The sequence below is a fragment of the Peromyscus leucopus genome, chromosome 23 (genome assembly GCF_004664715.2).
Source record: "Peromyscus leucopus breed LL Stock chromosome 23, UCI_PerLeu_2.1, whole genome shotgun sequence".
NCBI classification, from domain to species: domain Eukaryota; kingdom Metazoa; phylum Chordata; class Mammalia; order Rodentia; family Cricetidae; genus Peromyscus; species Peromyscus leucopus.
Window position 1 is genome coordinate 28197043 of NC_051082.1, and position 22793 is coordinate 28219835.

A 22793-nucleotide genomic window follows, 5' to 3' on the forward strand; every position below is an offset into this window, starting at 1 on the left:
CCCAGAGAGGGGAAACATCATTAGCTGTCCATTATGACAGTCTCTTTCTGCTTGGTCGGGTGTGATTTCCTGGCTGGTGACCCCTGGGTGATTCCACAGCCCAGTGCTGACCCTTGGCATGCGATGAGTCTGTTGGGGGCACTCTGTCTCACCTTTGCTTTTTCTACATTATTGATATGGTGTGGGGATGGGATGCCTTGAGCTGCAGCAGCCACTTTGTAACCTGAGGCATCCTGCAGGAGCTCAGAAACGGATTCACTGGGGAGGCGGAGGGGGAGAGCCAATGGCCGTCCTGGGTTCTTCAGTCACTGAACAAGTCCCCAGACCATCAACTCCTGGACTTCCGTTTGAACAGACATACTCAGGGTATAAGTTGGCTCACTCCTGTTGACTGGGGCTGTCCCTCCCAACTTTATGCACCACACAGTCTCCAGGATTCTGTATTAATGTGGCTCTTAAGCAGGCTGCCTTATTTACGCCCCCCCCTTTGCCTTTATAGTACCAGGGACTGAACCCCAGGCCAGGAGACACATGGGCACTGAACAGGCAGCCTGAAAATGACTCTGGAGGTGAACCAGGAGTTCTCAGCCCCTACCTGAGCGCTCAGGTGCCTGTTTGAAGCAACCTGGGCCGAGGAGCTGGGCTCTGCCCCGGGGTGGGCGCCATGCTTCCCAGCTTCAAGCTGCCTCCCTGGATCCCACACCCCAAGCTTCTGGACGCTCCACCCATCTGTAGGTGGCCTTTTGTGATACCCTGAGATCCCTCCGCCAGCCCAAAGGACAGAGGGCCAGCCTCTGGCGGTTGCTGCTTACACGGTTGAGACCCTGTGTGTCTGGGGGTGTCAGGGGTGGGGAGACAGGCAATTGCTCCCAGCCAGAGGGCACGCATGAGAGCCAGGTGCGAGGGAGACCTCTGGCCCCCAAAAGCTGTGACTTTTAACACCCGGAATACTGAACCAGAGCCAGGCCAAGCCGTCAGTTTTTCCTCCGTGCCAAACCCTACCACGGCTTTGGAAAGTGCCCATCAGCCTGACTCTGTTCCCCTCCTCTGAAACCTCAGGGGTAGAAGTTTGTCCCAGCCTCATCCCCAGCCTCCTACCCATCCTTTCCAAGGTTACCCTGGCCCTGGCTGGGGAAGCCTCCATCCCTCACCCCCACCCCACCCCCAGAGATCTTGACTCCAGAGGGAGCAGAGGACAGTGTGCTGGGTCTGGGCTGGGAGGCCCTGCCTGCTCACACGGGTTTGATCTCAGAAGGCTGTGCATGTCCTGGAGCTTTGAATATCCTAGGTTCTGCATAAGATCACCCACAGCCTGCCCTTAACTTCTTTTTGGTGTGTGTGTGTGTGTGTGTGTGTGTGTGTGTGTGTGTGTGTACAAGGTGTGTGTTAGTGGACCTGTGGTCAGAGGACAACTTGCAAGAGTTGGTTCTTTTCCTTTACCATGTGGATGCTGGGAACTGAACTCAGGTCATCAGGCTTGGCAGCAAGCACCTTACCCACTGAACCAGCTCACTGGCTCTCCTTCTTCTTCTTCTTCTTCTTCTTCTTCTTCTTCTTCTTCTTCTTCTTCTTCTTCTTCTTCTTCTTCCTCCTTCTTCTTCTTCTTCTTCCTCCTCCTCCTCCTCCTCCTCCTCCTCTTCCTCCTCCTCTGTCTCCTCTCTTTCTCTCCTCCTCCTTTTTTTTTTTTTAAGACAGCATCTTGCTATGTAGCTCAGGCTAGCCTCAGACTCACAATCCTCCTGCCTCAGCCTTCTGGGTGCTGGGATGACTGGGCCAGGAGAGTCTTCCATACTCTTTGTTCCCCAAGTGTGCTCGACATTCCTATTTGTGTGCGCACATGTATGTGGGTGCATGTGGGGGTACACATGCATGTGTGTACACGTTTGTGTGGAGGTCAGAGGACGATCTCAGATGCTCTCAGGCCCTGCCCACCTTGCTTTTGGAGACAGTCCCTCACTGGGCCCTGGGGCTCACCAAGTAAGCTAGGTCAGCGGCCAGCCAGCCCCCAGGAGCCCCTGTCTCCACCTCCCAGCACTGGGATCGTAAGTGTACGCCACTATGCCGAACTTTATCACCTGGGTGCCTTGAATTGAACCCAGGTCCTCATGCTCAAGAAGGCACGTGTTTTACTGACTGAGTCGTCTCCCCGGTCCACAGCCTGTGAATTTGACTCCTTGACAAATTATACGAATGGAAACTTGGGGCTGGCTCCAGGCACCCCCGCTTTCTGCTCTCTCCTGGCTGGTCCTCCCTCTCTAACTCCCCGGAGGGAGTCCTCTGTCTCTGTCTCTCTCTGTCTGGTCTCTCTCTCTCTGTCTCTCTCTCTCTCTGTCACTCTCTCTCTGTCTCTGTCTCTCTCTCTGTCTCTCTCTCTCTCTAGCTCAGGTGACTCCCGCCTAACCCTGCTGGCTCTGTCTAGACAGCCAGGCCACTACAGAAGTTCCTATGCCTTCAAAAGTCTCCGTGGCCTCAGCAGGGCACACGCCGCGCCCCCTCCCCCTTGCTCATCACCCAGCCCTCTGGGCGTGGTGGGAACAGAGCGTGGCCCTGCCAGGGTCGTGCCATAGTCACCTTTGATCTTGCCCACTGCTTTCTGGCCAGAGAGGCAATGAATGAATTTCAGCAGGACAGCCATGCAAGAGCAGGATTGACTCCGAAGAAACCTCACCCAGTGGGGAACAGGAGCAGTTGCTGGGCTTGTAAGCTCCGGGTAGGCAGACCTGAGCGCTTGTTCCACAGCGCCCCCAAGCGGAACCATAAGGCAGAATCCTATCGCCTGGAAAGGGGCCCTCGCCAAAGGGCCGAGCTGTGTGCGGGCCTGCAGTGTGCGGCCCTGCAGTGTGCCGCCCTGCAGTGTGCGGGCCTGCAGTGTGCGGCCCTGCAGCGTGCCGCCCTGCAGTGTGCGGCCCTGCAGCGTGCGGGCCTGCAGTGTGCCGCCCTGCAGTGTGCGGCCCTGCAGTGTGCGGGCCTGCAGTGCGCCCCCTGCAGTGTGCGCCTGCAGTGTGCCGCCCTGCAGTGTGCCGCCCTGCAGTGTGCGGGCCTGCAGTGTGCGGGCCTGCAGCGTGCTCCAGGTTCCGCCCTGTGAACCGTCACCCACGCTGGGGTGGCCTTTGGTGATGCGGCTGTCTCTGAGCCATTTCCCTTCCTGTAAAGTGACCCCGCACCCCTATTCCTATGAGTAGCCCCAATCAAACTCATTGGGTCATCCAGGTGGACTTCGGTGGTAATCGGTCTGGGCTCCGTTTCTAGGGTGTTTCCCCAGGAAAGGTCTTGTTACACAACACAGCTCCCTGGCGGGACCACAGTGTGGAAGCCCGAGGCCTGTGCAGGGACCCAGACAGTGAACACATGCGTCCGGTGCTCAGGGTTGCCTGTGCCTTTGCCCTCTCCTGGCCTAAGTCTTTCTGTCCCAGGGACACCCGCTGAGGACTTGCCCCTCGGGCTGATAGTCCGTCCCCCATGGCTTTCCCCAGTCAATTCCCCTGTGCCAGTCCCAAGCAGGGTCTCTCAGCTGGGAAGAGCAGTGGGAACTGGGGACGGCACCTTGGGAGGGACATCGACTCCCCGAGACCTTACTCTCTTCCTGTCTTAGGAGGCTGCTCCACCTGAGGCCACCCAGAGCCACCCGGCCTCTGTCTGCTCAGGCTAGCCGGGCTCCTTGGGAAGGCGCTTTCTCTAGTCACATCCAGCACGGGTCTCATGCCCCTCCAGCCCCATTCTCTGTCAGCCCCCCAGGCCGCCATCTAACCTTGGCCTCCAGCGTGGTCAGGCGCTCACTCATGTCGCTAAGCCGGGTACAATTCATACATTCTGGAAAAAAGAAAGAAAGAAAGGAGAATCAAAGTGAGGTACAGTATAGAACCCCCAGGAAAGGGAAGCCTGGCAATGAGGATAGCCTCTAGTTACAGCCGGGTGAGAAGTTTCTAATGATTTTGCCTGGAAAACTCCTATCCATCCGTCAGAGCCGTATCCTTGAGGCCCGCCCTCCTCCTTGTATCTTGCTGTGCCTGAGTCAGCCTGGGTCGGGGACAGTCAAGGAGGGTGTGCAGAAGATTGTGGCATCTAAGGAGAGGTCTAATGGTGGTTGATACATGCTGAGACCCAGACAGGCGCGAAAGCAGGAGCATCCTCTCTCTCTCTCTCTCTCTCTCTCTCTCTCTCTCTCTCTCTCTCTCTCTCTCTCACACACACACACACACACACACACACACACACACACACACACACACACACGGCCCCAGTCACGAAGCTCCCCTAGGCCCTCACTACTCCTGGACTTTAATTGTCTGTTTACGTCTGCCTCCCGAGACCAAAGCTCTTTAATGTGGAGATAGACAGTTCAAAGCTGCTCTGGAGAGCTTTGATTGCCTGAGACCTCAGGGCTCATCTCTCAGTTGCTCTCTGTTATTCAACCAGTTCAAAGCCCAGATTTGTAGGAACCTCCTTCTGGAGAGACACATGGCGGGAGACTCGGGGGGCTTTGCCAGTTGACTCGAGAGCTGTGCCCACGTGGATGCCAGGGCCTTGGCCACAGGCCACTGAGAGGCTGCAACCCTGAGCAAGGGCAAGCGGCCTTGCTGGGTCGCTGCTCCCTCAGGAGGGTGTGGGCAGTCCTGGTGTAAAGCACTGGTTCTCTGAGTCTGCACAAGCTAAGCTAGGCACCTGCCTGGTGTCCCACTCACATAAACTTCCTATCGTGGTGCACACTTATAATCCCAGCCCTCCGGAGGTGGAGGCAGGAGGATCAAAAGTTCAAGGCCAACCTGGGATACATAAGCCTCGATCCTGAAAAAGTAAAGGCTGGGCAAGTGGCTGGGCGGGGCGGCACCACTGTGCAAGCATGAGGCTCTGAGTTCAAATCCCCGGAACCCTTGTGGGGAGCACAGGACAGGAGGCTGGCTGGGGCGTGCCGGCTGCCAGCTCAGGCAGGAAAACCGTGAACTCCAGGTTCAGTGAGTGACCCGGTCTCAAGAGAGTAGACATTTGCTGTCTTCCACTGGCTTCTGCAAACATCTGCACAGGCACATGAGCCTGCACGCCACACACGTGTGCGCGTGTGTCACACACATACACACGCATGGAAATAATAAAACAAAACAAAAGTAGCAGGCTAAGATGTGAGCGAAGGCGAGTGATAATGAAAAGCAGAGGGGGATTTGGCCAGTGCACACTGGGAAGAGGAGCCGAATAAAGGGGTCACGTGACCCCAAGTCCATCTCTGGTACCGGCACGAGCTCTTGGCTAAAGAGGAAGGGAGGGAGAGCCATGTCTATAAACTAAGCAGTTCTGGTCAAGGTGGGGTCTGATTGGTCACTGTCTCAGTCTGGTTCTGCCCAAGGAAGCCTTTGTTGCTTGTGGGGACAGATCAGTTCTCAGAAGCGAGCTACCTCAGCTCCTGGCTGCAGCATGGGTAACTGTTCGTGTGGACTCGGGGAGGGGTTTTGTCCTGCTCTTTCTGGAATTCAAGGTGACCGTAGGTTTAGGATTTTTTAAAGATTTATTTTATTTGCGTCTGTATGTATGACTGTGTGTGTGTGTAGTATATATGTATGTGTGTGTGTGTGTGTGTGTGTGTGTGTGTGTGTGAGTGCAGGTGCCAATGGACGCCAGAAGAGGCATCATATCTCCTGGAGACAGAGCTACAGGAGACGATGCATAAGTTCTTGGAACTGAACTCTGTCTTTTACAGGGATGGCAGCGCTCCTAACCACTGAGCCATCTCTCCAGCCACATGACTACAGGTCCGCGTGACTGGAGCCTTTGTGGGTTCTGAACAGGAGGCTTGTAGACATTGACAGTAAGGTGTCTCCTTGACTCTAATCTGCCCCTTCTCTATGGACGGGTGATAAGCTAGATCAGGTAGCACCAAGTTTTAGATGGTTGCCCTGACTGACTAACGGACCTACGAGCAGGGGTCGCGGCTGACCAAGTAAAACATAAATGCAGAGCAAAGATGGGAATACCAGGCCTCCAGGCTGCTTTGACTTAGTTGCCTTATAGGCCCAGGTAAGGAGTCTCTGCTTCTCTGCAAATGAAGTTTGAAGTGTCTAATTGTATTGTTTTGTTTTTGAGATACTGGGGATTGAACTACAGTAAGTGAGCCACACCCCAGCCCCTCACTGGGGGATTCTAGGCAGGGCTCTACCACTGAGTCACACCCCAGCCCTCACTGGGGGATTCTAGGCAGGTGCTCTACCACTGAGTCACACCCCAGCCCCTCACTGGGGATTCTAGGCAGGTGCTCTACCACTGAGTCACACCCCAGGCCCTCACTGGGGGATTCTAGGCAGGGGCTCTACCATTGAACTACATTCCTGGCTCCTTATTGCAGGGTGAGGGAGGGCTCTAGGCAAATGCTCTACCAGGAAACTCCTTCCCCAGCTCTCTCTCTCATTTTTTTTTTTTTTTTCCGAGACAGGGTTTCTCTGTGTAGCCCTGGCTGTCCTGGAACTCACTCTGTAGCCCAGGCTGGCCTTGAACTCACAGAGATCCACCTACCTCTGCCTCCCCAGTGCTAGAATTAAAGGTGTGTGCCACCACTGCCTGGCCCCAGCTCTCTTCTTACTTTGTATTTTGAGACAAGATCTCACTAAATTGCTCAGGCTAGTTCTATGGTCCAGTTTGATCTACCACGTTGCGTCTCTTCACCTCAGGCTCCAGAGTAGCAGGAATGACAGGCAGGTGCCACCTGGCTCAGCTCTGAGTGTCTGTTACAGTAGGATTATAAGGACAGGTAAGTCGGGCTCTGTCCTCCACCCCCACCCCCACTTCCGCCCCAGGCTTGAGCTGAAAATCCGCTTAGCAAGAATGATGGCACCTAACCCACCTCCTGCTTCCCAGCCCCACTTGACTTATTGGAAGGAATCATATGGCTTGCACAGAGCCCTCCCTGCACCAGAGAGGGGGGGGGAGGGAGAGGGAGAGGGAGAGGGAGAGGGAGGGGAGGGAGGGAGGGGGAGAGGGAGAGGGAGAGGGGGGGGAGAGAGAGAGAGAGAGAGGGAAAGAGCACAATCCTCCCCCCACCTCCCCTGGGCTGTCCCACATCCCACATCAGTGGTTTATAAACAGGTTTTAGGAACAAGGACTCTCTCTCCCCTCTCCATAAAACCCTGTCACCCCATACATAAAACAGATTAAAGATGGAGCGATAAACACTGAATATTAACACAAGCAGAGGAGTGAGGATGTATACAGTATCCCAGGCTGAGGCCAGATAGCACTTTGCAAAGGAAAAGCGAGGGGTGGGGGGTGTTTCTGTTTAACTTGATAGATTGAATGCACATGTTCCCCTAGAGGGGAACCAGAGGTAAAGAAAAAAAAAAAAAGCACAGCAGAGCGCAAAGGCCGAGGCTATCTCGGCAAATGCCTGCTGCCAGTAACATCTTGTGAGCAGAATGTGGTCAGGCATTCCGCTCATCCTCACAAACCAACGGGAGCCAGGTCACAGCCCTTAGGGCCCAGCTGAGGTCCGAGCAGAGAGGGAAGGGTCCTCTCTGGGATGGGACCAGCCAAGGAGCAAAGGGCCACGGATGCTGGAGTTGAGGGAGGCCACTGATGGAACACTGGGTCCTAGGAGACCTGCCTCATGCTGCAGGCCTGCACGCATGTGTGTGTGTGCATGTGTGTGTGTGTGCGTGCGTGCATGCATGCATGTGTGTGTGTGTGCGCACGCGTGCGTGCGTGCATGCGTGTGTGTGTACATGTGTGCATGCGCGTGTGTGTGCGTGCGTGCGTGTGTGTGTGTGTGTGTGTGTGTGTGTGTGTGTGTGTACAAGTAAACCAGGGTCTGCAGCATGAGCAGGGGCCCTAGAGGATTCCTGACGCATCCTCCCTCTCTCAAAGCCAAGGATTCCTGGGCCATTTAACAGAAGTCCTTAGCAAGGTGGGCAAAAATCTAAAGGAGCCCAGAACTACCTGTCCGTCACTCCAGGCCCTGTCTTGTGCTACACGGTCCTGTTTATCCATTTTTCACTCATTTCCCATGCACCTTCATCCATCCCACACAGAAGTCCGTCCGTGCCCCCCCTGCATCCTCCACCATCACCTACTTACTCCCCACCCATACGCCATCTGTTCCCTCATCCCGCAAAACTTATCCCCTGCCCATCCCCCTCCTCATCTACCCCCCACTTATTCTTCATCATTATCCTCTACCCATCCCTTCCCCTCTCCACCCCCATCCTCCTCCCATCCTCCACCCATTCCCCAACCCTCCAGCCACGCCCACACCCTCTCCTTATCCCCACCATATCTTGCAACTCACGTCCATCCTAACCTCCCAATCATCTCCCTACTGGACCCCTTATAGATCCTGACCCCACTTTGAGTCTCTGCCATATCCCTGAGGCCTTTTGTGGAGTTCATCAACTCCAATGGCTCTGAGCAGCAGGTCAGTGTGTATGTTCAGGGGCTCTTTGATTTCCAGCAGCCATGACCTCAGGGCAGTTGGGACAACTTTGGACCCTTTGTTTTTGTTTTGTTTTGTTTTGAGACAGGGTTTTATATAGCTCAGGCTGGCCTTGAACTAGTACAGATAGCCAAGGATGACTTTGACCTCCTAATCCTCCTGCCTCTACCTCCTAAGCGCTGGGACTGAAGGCATGCACCACCACACCCTACTTGGCCGTTGCCGCAAAAGTGATTTTCACCTTGAGCCTTGGCACCCCCTGTCCAGACTGGGAGGTCCCCACCCCACCCCAGGAGGCCGCCTCAAAGAACCAGAAGGCCACAGTGGACCTGGGTTGTGGTAAGTTACTGCCTTGGTCCTTCCAGGGCTCTGGGCAAACCGCACATTCCTGAGGCCTCTAAAGACTTCTAAGGTCTGTTTCCAGGGTCCGGAGCAACAAATAAGACCCTTTGCAGGGGGTGAGGGCAGCTGAGGGAGGAACCTTAGGGTCTATGGGGACCTGTTTCTGGAAATGTTTTCAGCCCAACCCAGTCTGCTCTGGCTGCGGCTGCTTTGGCAGGTGCGCTGTGGCTTGGCCCTTGCAAGACACAGGGTGGGTGAGGCATGTCCCACGCTCCAGCCTCAGAGGGGTGTCTCAGAGACCCAGCCAGCTTGGACACCCCACGCCACCAGCCTGAGCAGGCCTTCCACATCTGGTTGGTTTATGGCTCCCCTGGAATATGTCACCAACAGGCAGTTAAAGCCTGTTTGTTTAACTTGTTCTAATTATTAAGCGGCGTAGGTGGGGGGGCTGGTCCTGTCCCCTGGCTCTGGGACCCAGTCAAAGATTTGTCTGCCTTGCTCTGGGCCTCGGTGGCCCTCAGTAAGATGCAGGCTTTCATTTAGGGGACTCTGAAGGTTTGAGCGCATCCTGATTACGTCACAAAATACTCAGGGCAGGAGAAGCTGGGACCAAGGACATGGCAGTACCTAGAACATAACCAGGCAGACAATCTGTCTGAACCCCGTGAATCGTAAATGCCCCAGGTGACTGGGGAGATGCTCTCAGTAAAGGGCCTATCTTACAACCATGAGGACCTGAGTTCGATCCCCAGAGACCACACAAAAAAAAGATATGTGTATCCATGTAGGTGGTGCCCATCTGTGAGGTCTCTGGGCCCAACATCTGGCTTATCAAACTTGCTAAGAATTTGAGAAACCTTGTCTCAAAAAAATAAGATGGCCAGTTGGGCCAGCAGGAGATGGGGAGGTGGAGGCAGGGGGATTGTGAGTTTCCAAGCCAGCCAGGACTAGCAAAGTGGCTCACTGGGTAAAGGTGTTTGCCTTCCAGTCCCAGTAGCCTGAGTTCAATCCCCAGAAATAAAGGTGGGAGGGAGAACTGACTCTTTAGAGTTGTCCTCTGACCTCTACCACATGACCTCTGACCTACACACACACACACACACACACACACACACACACACACACACACACACACATGAGAGGGGGAATACCAGGCATGGTGGCACACACCTGTCATTCCAGGACAGGACAGAAGGATTACTGCAAATCTGAAGTTAGCCTGGGCTACAAGTGGGCTTTGGGCCAGCCTGGGCTACATACTGAGACCTTGGGCCTGAGTGCTGTGGATATCACTCTATATAAATAAAACACTGATGGCCAGTGACCAGGCAGGAAGTATAGGCGGGACAAGGAGAGAGGAGAATTGGGGAAACAGGAAGAAGGGGGAGAGACACTGCAGCCACCGCCAGGACAAGCAACATGTAAAGACGCTGGTAAGCCACGAGCCATGTGGCAAGGTATAGATTTATAAAAATGGGTTAATTTAAGATATAAGAACAGTTAGCAAAAAGCCTGCCGTGGCCATACAGTTTGCAAGCAATATAAGTCTCTGTGTTTACTTGGTTGGGTCTGAGCGGCTGTGGGACTGGCGGGTGACAGAGATTTGTCCTGACTGTGGCCAAGGCAGGAAAACTCTAGCTACAAATGGCGCCCAACGGCTCGAGTTTCCACCTTAAACATGAGAATATTTAATAACCAATTCTAAACAGAGCCAAAACCAGGTTCCTGCTTCTTGTCTCATATGGGCAGAAAACGCGGGTTTGAACACTGGCGGGTTCCTGGCGTGTGCGTTTGACCGGCAGTATGGCGGGAATGAGGCGTCTGCCAGCGGCACATTATGCTGTGTGATAGATTTAGTCTTTACTAGTATTTTAAAAAAAAAAAAAAAAAGGTTTCTGGACTACACCCTGCTCTGATAAGAGGCATAGACCCACTATTTCTGAGAATTGATGGCTCCCAGAGCTGGCGGAAAACGTACCACCACCATGTTGGGAAGCTGAAGTGGGCGGAGCCAGCAGCCACAGCGCCCTTTCAGGCTTAAAAGGCTACAGTTTAAATTAATAAGTTCGCAATAGGACTGATTCAGATGAAATAGTTTATAATGCATGTAAAAACAGGAAGCCAGAGGCTATGGATTTGTTCCAGATTAAGATATGTCAGGTTTCACCAGCCAAGACCCCCTGAAAGATCTCCGATGACACCATGTCCCAGATGATCCAACATCCAGAACGGTTTCAAGGCAACTGGCTCCCACAATACAACCTCAAAGAGTACCCCATAGGCCTAAAATTTTCTTTGCGTCCCCATAAGATACAGCGCCCCCCTCCAGCAGGAAGAAGTAAGAGATGCTACGCCCAAATTCCCAAATATACCAAGCTGGCTTTAGAGGTGGAATTGGCTCACTCCCCCTCTAAACCCAGACATATTGCTTTAAAAAAAAAAATGGTTAAGAGATTCTTGTGTCCCAAATCAGAAGAGCCCTCTGGTGTGGGACAGAGAAAAACCAATATTTTTATTTAAAACAGGTTGATTATAAATGTGATCTCCTTCTAAAAAAGAAAAGGGGATATGATATAGATACATAGGAGGATATAGAGATGATAAGATAAAAGGATAGATTAATCAACCTACTTTTATTTTTATTTTTTTTTTTTTTTTTCGAGACATTTCTCTGTGTAGTTTGCGTTTCCTGACTCATTGGTAGAGGTGTAATCAAGAGATTCTCTCTAGTGTATTAAGTCAAGAACAACTTGTTTAAAATGTTTTACATTGGTATAGATTTTAGTTTATGTTTAAAATGTTTTACATTGGTATAAATTTTAGTTTACTGATACAAACTTGAAGTTAATTTTGTTATACTGTATATATATATATATATATATATATATATTTTATCTTGTTTGAGGTATTATGTTTATGTAACTCATTTAAAATTGTAATGGATAATTAAAAATAGATTAATAATAGATTAATCATTTATGATAATCATATTTGTAGCCATGTTAGTTAAGTCTTCTAGGTATACATAGATTATATTTCAGATAGATAGGTAATCTTCAAACACTTCATAGACCTAGAGAATATGGCATTTAAATAACTTAAAATTCTGTTGACATGAGACACAATTGCTCCTGGCTGCACCAATTTGATCCCGAGAGAATGTTGGGCTTCTAAGACATTTCCATTTGGAAGTTTGTCTTCTTGGCACAAAATGGCCTACTGGGCAAAGAACTGTCCTTGCCTTGACAGCTGACAGTACGAATGCAATGATGTCCTTCCTGGACAAAGCGGGACACAAGAGAAAGCGCACCACTGTTACTCTGCCAAGACAGGATAAAGATGGTCTTTTCAGAAATTCCTGGCTTTGCTGAAAAATTGGTTCTGTCAGAATACTCTAGGCCTCGTAGGAGCCAAATGATGAGAATGTCATCACCACAAACAATCTGTTGATAAAAAACAAATTCTAAGGTGACTGTCCAGGCTGCCAGCTGTCCTTGGTCTACTCTTGCAAGATTCCCGAAAGTTGCTTGCATCCATCTACCATTTCTCAGGTACCATTATGTTCCTTCTCAGGTCTTTGATGTGGCTAAAGATCTAGATAGTTGTAATATCCTCAGTTATGATAAAAGATAAGTTAGATATAAAACCTTAAACTCACAAATATAAGATAGATAGGACATCTTCTTTAATATTGTAACTGTAATTCTTGCTCGATAATTGTTTTGTTATATGTAATTTTACCATGTTAAAGTTAAAACCTTCCTTTTTAAAAAAAGAAGAAAAGGGGAAGTGCTGTGGATATCACTCTATATAAATAAAACACTGATGGCCAGTGACCAGGCAGGAAGTATAGGCGGGACAAAGAGAGAGGAGAATTGGGGAAACAGGAAGAAGGAGGAGAGACACTGCAGCCACCGCCAGGACAAGCAACATGTAAAGACGCTGGTAAGCCACCAGCCATGTGGCAAGGTATAGATTTATAGAAATGGATTAATTTAAGATATAAGAACAGTTAGCAAGAAGCCTGCCATGGCCATACAGTTTATAAGCAATATAAGTCTCTGTGTTTACTTGGTTGGGTCTGAGTGGCTGTGGGACTGGCGGGTGACAAAGATTTGTCCTGACTGTGGCCAAGGCAGGAAAACTCTAGCTACACCTGAGTCCTCTCTTACTCACTGCAGGATGATATTCGTTCCCTCGTCTGTAAAAGGGGTCCACATTGGATCAGCTCCAGGGCCTTGGGCAGATTCCTGTGGTCCTTCTTCATCCTTAGCTTCTCACTAACAGGCTCCGCCCAGGCACAGCAAGCTGGGAGTTGACGGGTCCTTTGGCTATTTGCATGGGTCCAGCTCTGCTGCTGCTGCTGACTCTACTCTCAGAAATCAGGCCTCACCTCCTTCTCAGAGGGTGGGCTCTGAGAAGGGCTTTGTCGGTAAGGTAGGAGTTGGCTACTCCAGGGAGTTTAGAATCTCACTAGGAGGCCTTGACCACAGACCCTAATGGGGACTCTAAGGGGACAGTGATCTTGTTAGAGTGGATGCCCGTGGGCACCGGCAGGGTGCTGTCAGCCGGCCAATGCAACCAAGGGCTACTCCCAGGAGATTCTTAGATCAGGGAGACCCTTGATAGCGAGATCCCTGTTGGGAGAAGGAAGAAAGGCCACAGGAAAAGACGCTGCTGGGCGAGGGCCGGGGCAGCAGGGTGTTCCTCGACCCCAGGAGCAAGTGAGAGTGAGCTCAGTGTCCCCAGTGTCCCCATGTGGCAGGTAGCTGAAGGCAGGGTCAGGCCCGCCACGGTTCGCATCCGTCAGGCTTTGTCCACCTTGCTGCACGTGGAGTCAGCTGTGCCCTGCCCAAGAGACCCGACCATTGCCGTCAGCCACACAAGGTGGACTGACCTCCTCCTCCTCCTCCTCTTCCTTCCCTCCTCCCCGCTCCTTCCCCTGCCTCCACGGAGTCTCTGGGGACTTCGCTCCATTGGTCCCACTTACCGGACAGCCCCCATGGCTCTCAGGAAAAAGCCCATGTGATGGCAGGCTACTGTTCTGCCCCCCACCCCCATCACAACACCCAGTCACCCCAAGGAAGCCGTGACGCCTTCGGCTGGACCATGCCCCTCCACTGGACCACACTCCCCACAGCTGGGCCACGTCACCCTTCGGGCCACACTTCTCACTGGGACGTGCCCTCTTACAGGGGTCAGGACCCCTACAGCTAATGTCACACCCCCTCCTTCTCAGACGCGCCCCCTCGCGCTGGGCCACACCCCCTCTATCTGGGGCACGCCCCCTCGCGCTGGGCCACACCCCCTGGCCATGCCACATCCCTCTCTCATCCGCATAAGCTTCCTCCATACCTGGCCGCATCTCCTTCAGCCTGGCTGGACTCTTTCTTCTAGGATACACCCCCTATTGCTAGGCCATGCCTTCCCCCATCACACCACAGCCCCTCCAGCGGCCTGCTCCTTATCGCTGTACCACGTCCCTTCTCACTGGGACACGCTCGCTCACAGTTAGGTCACACTCTCTTCCCGATGAGCTACGCCCCTTCTAATAGGGCATGGCCTCTACGGCTGGGCCAAATCTCTTCCGGTTGGACCACACTCCTCCTGCTGGGCCACACCGATATACATACATACATACATACATACATACATACATACATACGTGTGTGTGTGTGTGTGTGTGTGTGTGTGTGTGTGTGTGTGTGTCTGGGCCACCCTCCTTTCATCATAGCCAAGCCCCTCCCCTTCAGCCGAGCCACGCCCCATTCAGTGGAGACATGCATCATCCAACTGCTCCACACCCCTCAGTTTTGCCATAGCCGCTCTCTCTGGACCGTACTCATCCATCCATCCAGGCCTCTCTCCGTCCCGCCCAGCTCATACCCAGGGGCTGTTCCTAGTCTCCCAGTCTTGGCTCCAGACAGCCCCGTTTCCTGCCTCTTTCCTTGGCTCACAGTCCATCTTCGTTCTTAGAGACGGCAGTTCTGTCCCTACTAGAAAGATGCCGCGGTAAGTTGTCTGGATGCGGGGTTGGCTTCATCCATTAGCAACGCGGCACGGCGAGGAAGCTGCAGGGCGAACGCTAGGGGGCGCTGCGCGCACACGGTCCGCGCTGCGTGGGAGGGAGGGTGTGAAGAGGGAAGGTTCCCACTAGATGCTCTAGCCGGAGTGGGAATCCTCACTTTGATAAAGGAGCACTCAGGTGGCTCCCAGGAAACGCAGCAAGGGCTCTGCCACAGTAAGATTCCTACCTGGGGAAACCCAGCAGCCCCAAAAAGCCGACCTGGAGGGGTCATGACTTTGGGCACGGCGGGATCTTCCCATAGAGAAGGCCCGAGTTCTAAGAGGCAAGCTTACCGTGCCCATCGAGCGTTGGACACATAAATATGGCCTCTACGTTAGGAGAGAAGAACCATTAATTAACCGAGGACCAAGAACACAAATTCAGAACAGACCGTGAGAAAGCAGAAGAAAATAAAAATAAAAAAAAAAGTCGCACGCTAATCCAGCACTCGGAGGCAGAGCAGCGATTCTGTGATTCGACAGCCTACCAAGTGAGTAAAAAGCACAAAGCTAAAAAAAAAAAAAAAAAATAAAAATAAAAAAAATAATAAAAAAAAAATAAAAAAACAAATCTTCCAAACTCCCAAAGCAAACATCACAGTGTTATTCGGTTTATTCGGTATCCTTAAGAAAAGTGAGAGTATCCTGTATCCCTGTTGTGATTATTTTTTACACTTATTTACTTTGTGTGTGCATATGGGTGTGTGGGCACGTGTGCCGCATGCGTGTGGAGGTCATGCAAAGGATAACTCTCGGGCGTCGGTTCTCTCTTTGCACCATGTAAGTCCCAGGGATTGGACTCAGGTCCTCGGATTTAATGACAGGTGCCTTTACCCACTGAGCCAACTCACAGGCCCGGTGGCGGGTAGTGTTAACGGTCAACTTGGCAGAGCCTATAATCACCTGGGAGATGGACACCTGCAGATGCCTGTGGGGTTACCATGGTGAAGTTAATTGATGTAGGGGGACCCACAATTGACTGTGGATGAGACTGTTCCCCAGCAGAGTCCAGGGTTCCGACAGTGAACTGAGCTCTGAGGAGTCATGGCTGTTTCCTAACCGCTGGGGAGATGTGGACAGCTTCAAGTCCCTACTCTTTTGACTGCTCTCCCAGGACGGTTGTACCTTCAACTGTGAGCCAGAAAACAAACAAACAACAACAAAACACTCTTGCTTTGCTCAGGGTGTTTTTTTTTTTTTTTTTTTTTTTTTTTTTTAAATCACAGCAGAGAGACAAAAAAAAATGCACATTCAGAAATAAAATTTTTAAAAATCAGATAAAAAGTCAGTGAAGGATTAAGATATAGGGACATTTTCACAAGAGTAGAAGGGGGGAAAAGAGTGTGAAAATTGAAGAGAGAGAGAGAGAAAAAAGGGAAATTAGAATAGTAACATTGGAGGTCCAAGGTTCAAGAGAAAGGAACCAGACAAATGGAAGGGAAGGGAAGTAGCCAAGAAGTTATCGGAAAAGTTTCCCTAAAATGGAAATGTTTTTACGCGTTTGTAAGCTGAGGACCAGTGAGATGGCTCAGCAGATGCCTGCAGCCAAGCCTGAAACGTGAGTTCGATCCCTGGACCCCACGTGGTGGAAGGAGAGAACCAGTTCCTGCAGGTTGTCCTCTGAGCTCCACAGGCATGCCTTCCCCCATTAATATAACTTCAAAAAACATATCAGGGCTGAAGAGATCATTTAGTAGTGCAGAGAAATAGATGCTCTCCCATAAGACCGAAGTTCAGTTCCCCGCAATGGTATTGGGTGGTGTACAAACTCTCAGGACTCCAGCTCCAGGGAATCAGGTGCTCTGTTCTAGTCTTTATGGACAGCTGCGCGCGCGCGCGCGCACACACACACACACACACACACACACACACACACACACACACACACACACACCACAGAGAAAGAAATAAAAACAAATCCTTAAAAAAGGCATTCAGTGCCGGGCGGTGGTGGCGCAAGCCTTTAATCCCAGCACTCGGGAGGCAGAGCCAGGCAGATCTCTGTGAGTTCGAGGCCAGCCTGGGCTACCAAGTGAGTTCCAGGAAAGGCGCAAAGCTACACAGAGAAACCCTGTCTCAAAAAACCAAAAAAAAAAAAAAAAAAAAAAAAAAAAAAAAAAGGCATTCAATTGCAAAATTTCAGTCTCTCAGAGTTAAGGAAAACACTAAATGTTTCAAACGATAAAATGAGGCCGATGGGAAATGTCAGAAAATCGGGTTAGTGTTGGAATCCTGAATAGTAACAAGCAGATGGAAGGGGAAGGTGGAGCCACGAGCATTCTTTTGAGAAGGATGGTTTTCCTGGCCAAGATTCTATACCCAGCTACTGTCACTCAAGATTTGAGACTAGAATAAAGGCCTTGGCTTCGGACACGCAAAGTCTTGAAACACATATTTATACTCCACACGCCTCCTCTCAGAAAGACGGTGAAGGATGAACATCACCCGAAGAAGAGAGTTAACAAGAGAGAAGAACATAAAATGTGAATACGCAAAGCTGGGGAGTTCAACTTGGCTTTGAACCACAGAGCGGAGGATGACCTCTTACTCCGAATGCTCCTGGGTGTGGAGTTAGAGGTGTGTGCCACCAGGTGCGGTTTATGCAATGCTGGGGATGACACCCAGGGCTTCAAGCATGCTAGGGAGGTGCCTGACCAATTGGGCTGCATCCCCAGCTCCCACTTCCCTTTTTAAAAATTCCAAGCCTTAACTGGGCAGCGGCGGCGGCGGCGGCGGCGGCGGCGGCGGCGGCGGCGGCGGCGGCGCACGCCTTTAATCCCAGTTCTCAGGAGCCAGAGGCAGATGGATCTCTGAGTTTGAGGCCAGCCTGGTCTACGGAGCAAGATCCAGAACAGGCACCAAAACTACACAGAGAAACCCTACCTTGCAAACAAAAAATTGAAGCCTTGAAGAACTGATTTTTTCCCGTATGTGATATAATTTGAAAAAATGTTATTTTTGTTGTTGGCATTTAAACTCAGAGCCTTGTTCAGGCTTTGTATACTTCACATGCACACTCCCACTAAATCACACACCAGCCAAAGACAGTTGCTCTTTTGTTTATTTGTTTTTTGAGACAGGGTTTCTTTGTGTAGCCTTGGCTGTCCTGGAACTAGTTATGTAGACCAGGCTGGCCTTGAACTCACAGACATCCACCTGGCTCTGCCTCCTGAGTGCTGGGATTAAAGGCGTGCACCACCACTGTCCAGCTCAATTGCATTTTTTTTTTTTTTGATTTTTTGAAATAGCGTTTCTCTATGTAGCTTTGTGCCTTTCTTGGATCTCGCTCTGTAGACCAGGCTGGCCTTGAACTCACAAAGATCCACCTGGATCTGCCTCCCGAATGCTGGGATAAAAGGTGTGCACCACCACCACCCGGCTGCATTTTTTTTTTAATGGGGAAAAATCAACACTACAGGGAAAGATGCACAAAATTGGATCTGTATTCTGTTTATAATTATGTGGAAGATGGATAGCTAGGGATGAAAGACGATGTGGAAAAACAAAAATAGTCGCATTGAAGTGGGCAAGTTTCCCCCTGGTTTTTATAGAACTTCTGGGTGATGTCACATCTTGGCTGAATTTGCAGATGTGAAAATAGGGTTGGCCATCTCTGTCTCTCTAGAGTTGTTGTGTGGGGTGGGAAGGAGTCAAGGTAGAAAGGGGTATCTTTCCTTCTCTCTCTCTCTCTCTCTCTCTCTCTCTCTCTCTAATAGGTTATCAATATGGCTGGCCTGAAATTCACTGTATAGACCAGGCTGGCCTTGAACTCAGAGAGATCCCCCTGTCTCTGCTCCGTTTCCTTCTTTCCTTCCTTCCTTCCTTCCTTCCTTCCTTCCTTCCTTCCTTCCTCCCTCCCTCCCTCCCTCCCTCCTTCCCTCCTCCCTCCCTCTCTCTCTCTCTCCTCTCTCCCTTCCTTCCTTTCTTTCCTTCCTTCCTTCCTCTCTTTTTCTCTCTCCCTTTCTTTCTCTCTCTCATTTTTTAAAGTTATGTGTCTATATGTGGGTCTGTCTGTGGTTTCTCATAAGAGCACAGATCCCTGCAGAGGCCAGAAGGAGGGTAGGGGATTCCTCTGGAACTGAGTTAGCAGCAGTTATGAGCCAGCTGATGTGGGTGCTTGGAACCGAACTCAGGTCCCCAGAAGAGCAGTGTGCTGGCTTTTTCGTCAACATCACACCAGTCCATGGTGCAACCACTGTTAAAGAACTTCCTGTCCGGGCTGGAGAGATGGCTCAGGGGTTAAGAGCACTGGTTGCTCTTCCAGAGGACCTGAGTTCAATTCCCAGCAACCACATGGTGGCTCACGACCATCTGTAATGAGATCTGCTGCCTGCAGGGACACATGCAGGCAGAACACTGTACACATAATAAATAAATCTTAAAAAAAAAAAAAAAAAAAAAAAACCCTAACTTGACTAACATGCCCAACAACAAGATGAACATAACATTTACCAAGGGGTGTGAATGAGAATGTGTGTAGCAGCCTTGCTCATAGTAACCCAAGTTACAAATAACCCTGGTTTCCGGACTTAGAGAAACAGCCCAGAGAGTGAAGTGCCTGCCTCAGAAGCATGAGGACTTGAGTTTGCACCCCCAGAACCCACATAAATCTGGGTGTGCTCACATCTGCAATCCCAGCTCTCATGTGGTGAGATTAGAGACGGAAGAATCCACAAAACTTCTCAGGCTAACTAGTGTGGCACAGACAGAGCATAGACAGGAAAGGACCTGCCTCAAACAAGGTGGAAGGTAAGAAGCCATCCGGAGGATGCCCTTTGACCTCCACAAATGTGCTCCATGGCATACATGGACTCAGTGAGAGAGGAAGCAGGAGAGACAGAGACAAGGGAAAAGAAAGAAAGGAAGAAAGAAAGAAAGAAAGAAAGAAAGAAAGAAAGAAAGAAAGAAAGAGAGAAAGAAAGAAAGACTGACTCCCAAATCAGAAGCCCAGCATGATGGTGCAGGCCTTAATCTCAGAGACTCAGGGGGCTAATGCAGGAGGATGGTCAGTGAGGGGCTGGGGGTGTGGCTCAGTGGTAGAGCACCTGCCTAGAATCCCCCAGTGAGGGGCTGGGGTGTGGCTCAGTGGTAGAGCACCTGCCTAGAATCCCCCAGTGAGGGGCTGGGGATATGGTTCATCAGTAGAACACTTTTTCAGTTATGTAGGAGGCCCTGGATTCAATTCTTCATCATTCAAATAATTAATAATAATAATAATAATAATAATAATAATAATAATAACCACTCCTAATTATAAACACAAGTAAGAGGAAACTAGAGTGTAAAAGGTTAGCACCGTGGACAAGTTATTATGCACAAAGCTGAGCAGGAGTGGGTAGAGACCAGGCTCTCTGCCTCGATTACAAGCTTTCCAGTCAGGTCTGCCCTTCCTCACCCCACCCAGGAGACCCTCAGCTGACCAAAACGGCAGCTTGCCTCTCTGTGGCTGTCTGTCTGTCCCAGGGCATCCTGGTAGCTTTCCGGGGGAACTTCCTCCTGTGCACAGGAAGTGCCTCCACGCACAGGAAGTGCCTCCAGCACAGCTGCTCTGTCCCCCCAACAGCTGTTCTCCATTTCCTGAGGGGCTCAGGTTGCAGGCGCGGGGATTAAAGGCAGAGATAAAGATCGTTGATGAAGATGGCTGGAGTTCCCACATCCTGGCTTATGGAGGGGGGGATGGGAAGGGACACGCACTCCCAGTTGCCTGGGCGGCCTGGAGGCCAGCTACCTGGAGAGGACAGAGGGTAGAGTGAAGGAATGTCACTGGGCATTGTCTCAAGTGACAAACCTAGGCTAATGTCCCGCGTTCAGGGTAAACTTATTTAATCCCAATGACCACCACCGAGGCCCGAGCTTGAATTGGGCAGCCCGGATGCTTAAGACCTCGGACTGCCTCAGTTTCCATCAGGCTGTGTGACATTGGATAGGTTAACTAACCTCTCTGGGCTTAGTTTCCCCATCTCCATTTTCTTTAGAACATTATGGTTCTAGCAGGCAGGATGGGGAACTTGCTGCCAGCCTCCTGAAGACATGAGTTCAATCTTGTCCTCTGACCTCCACATGGAGGCCGTCACATACGCATGTGTGTGCACGCTACACACAGCCATGAGGTGAAGGGCCTGGAGAGATTTCTCGGCCGTTAAGATCACTTGCTGCTCAGATGACTGTAGTTCGGTTCCTCACACCTCCCCACCCCCCACCCCCCATCCCCAACCCTGCTAATGGCTCTCAATCCCCCATAAACCCAGCTCCAGAGAATACAGCGCCCTCTTCTGGCCTCTGTGGGTACTTCACATGTGCGTAAGCGCTCACACAGACACCCACACATCCACGTAATTATTAATAATTAAATACTAAAAACTAAAGTGGAGAGCAATGAGGAAAGATGTCCAGTGTCAACCTCCAGTCTCCACCTGCACGCCTGTGCACACACACATACACACACACACACACACACACACACACACACACACACAGACTCAAACAGCAATGCTGTCCAGGCTGTTGTCCATTTCCCCCTGTCTGCTAGGTCAGCCCTGGCAGAGTCCTAAGCAAGGAGTCAAGATGAGCCTGTGCAATGGGGACCACCATGTGCCCCGCCTCAGCATGTCCCAGAGCTCAGGGAGGCCGCTGTCAATGGGGCTCAACATTACTGTCAGCCTGGTGAGTGTGAGAAGGCATCTTAGTGTGGCTTGGATTTGTATTTTTTACATGCCTGTAATCTCACCACTGGGGAGACTAAGGTGGGAAGGTCATGATTTTGAGGCCAGGCAGGGCTACATAGTAAAATCCTGTCTCAAAACAAAACAACAATAACAAAAAAAACCCACAGCTAAACAGAGCTCAGTGATTTTATTTTTAAGTAAGTGTGTGTGTGTGTGTGTGTGTGTGTGTGTGTGTGTGTGTGTGTGTGTGTGTGTGTGTGCAGGTTTCCAGAGGCCAGATGAAGGCAGCAGATCTGCTGGGACTGGAGTTACAGGCAGTTGTGAGCTGCCATCCGCAACAATTGCTGGGAACCAAACCTGGGTCCTCTGGAAGAGCAGCAAGTGCTCTGAACCTCTGAGCCGTCTCTCCGGCCTCTGAATTTGTGTTTTCCATGCTGCTGAAGAGCTGGCCTTCACGGTGCGTGAACCATTTCCTCCTGGGTCCCTCTGTATCTTTGGATCATTTCTCTGTTGCATTGTTCTAGTTTTCCCCCATACTGGCTCACAGGTGTTTGCCATTGTTTTGAGACAGACTCTTATGTAGTCCAGTGTGACCTCAAACTCACTATGTAGCTGAGTCTGACCTTGAACTCCTGGCCTTCTGGCCTCCATCTCCACCATACTGAGATTATAGGCATGTGTCATCAAGCCCTGGTTGTTTTTTTATGGTTTTAAATTTTCACTGATTTATCTTTTCGTGTGTGTGTGTGTGTGTGTGTGTGTGTGTGTGTGTGTGTGTGTGTGTATCTGTGTGTGGAGGTTGCCTTGGGTGTCAGTCTTCAGATGCCCTCCACCTTCTGTTTGAGACAGGGTCTCTCTTTAGCCTGGAACTTCACCACTGAGGCCAGGCTAGCCAGCCAGTTTGTTTCCAGGAATCTACCTGTCTCTGCCTCACCAACGCTGGAATTACAAGCACAGGTCCCTGTGGTGTGGTTATGGACCAGCTGAAACACTCCATCCCTGAGAGAGGCTCTAAGGAAGTAAGCAACTCACAAGTCTCTGGAAGTCCCTGAAACTCAACAGACTCTCTAAGGCCCTCCCCTCCGTCATATAAACAGCAAGTCCTGCAGAGAAGAGACTGATGCACCGAGCTGCCTGTGAGCTGTTCAGGAGTGCCAAGGATGCCGCTTTTGTGAACTGGCACCCAGGCTGGGGTGGGCTTTCCAGCAACATGTCCACTTAAGCTCCTATCGTAACCCCACTACACTCATTGCTTCACCGAGTGGATGGAGTCAAGTCTGTCTGGGGACAGGCGGTGCATGTGTCGAAAGCAG

The 22793-nt window shown here is 51.0% G+C and overlaps 1 protein-coding gene across 1 annotated transcript in view; it reads right to left on the reverse strand.

The window, feature by feature from the left end:
- The window catches only part of Col26a1 (collagen type XXVI alpha 1 chain), a 150449-nt gene that overhangs the window by 20465 nt on the left and 107191 nt on the right, over positions 1–22793 (reverse strand). The window contains 1 exon segment of the mRNA XM_028894431.2: positions 3749–3810. Coding sequence (XP_028750264.1) covers positions 3749–3810 — 62 coding nt within the window.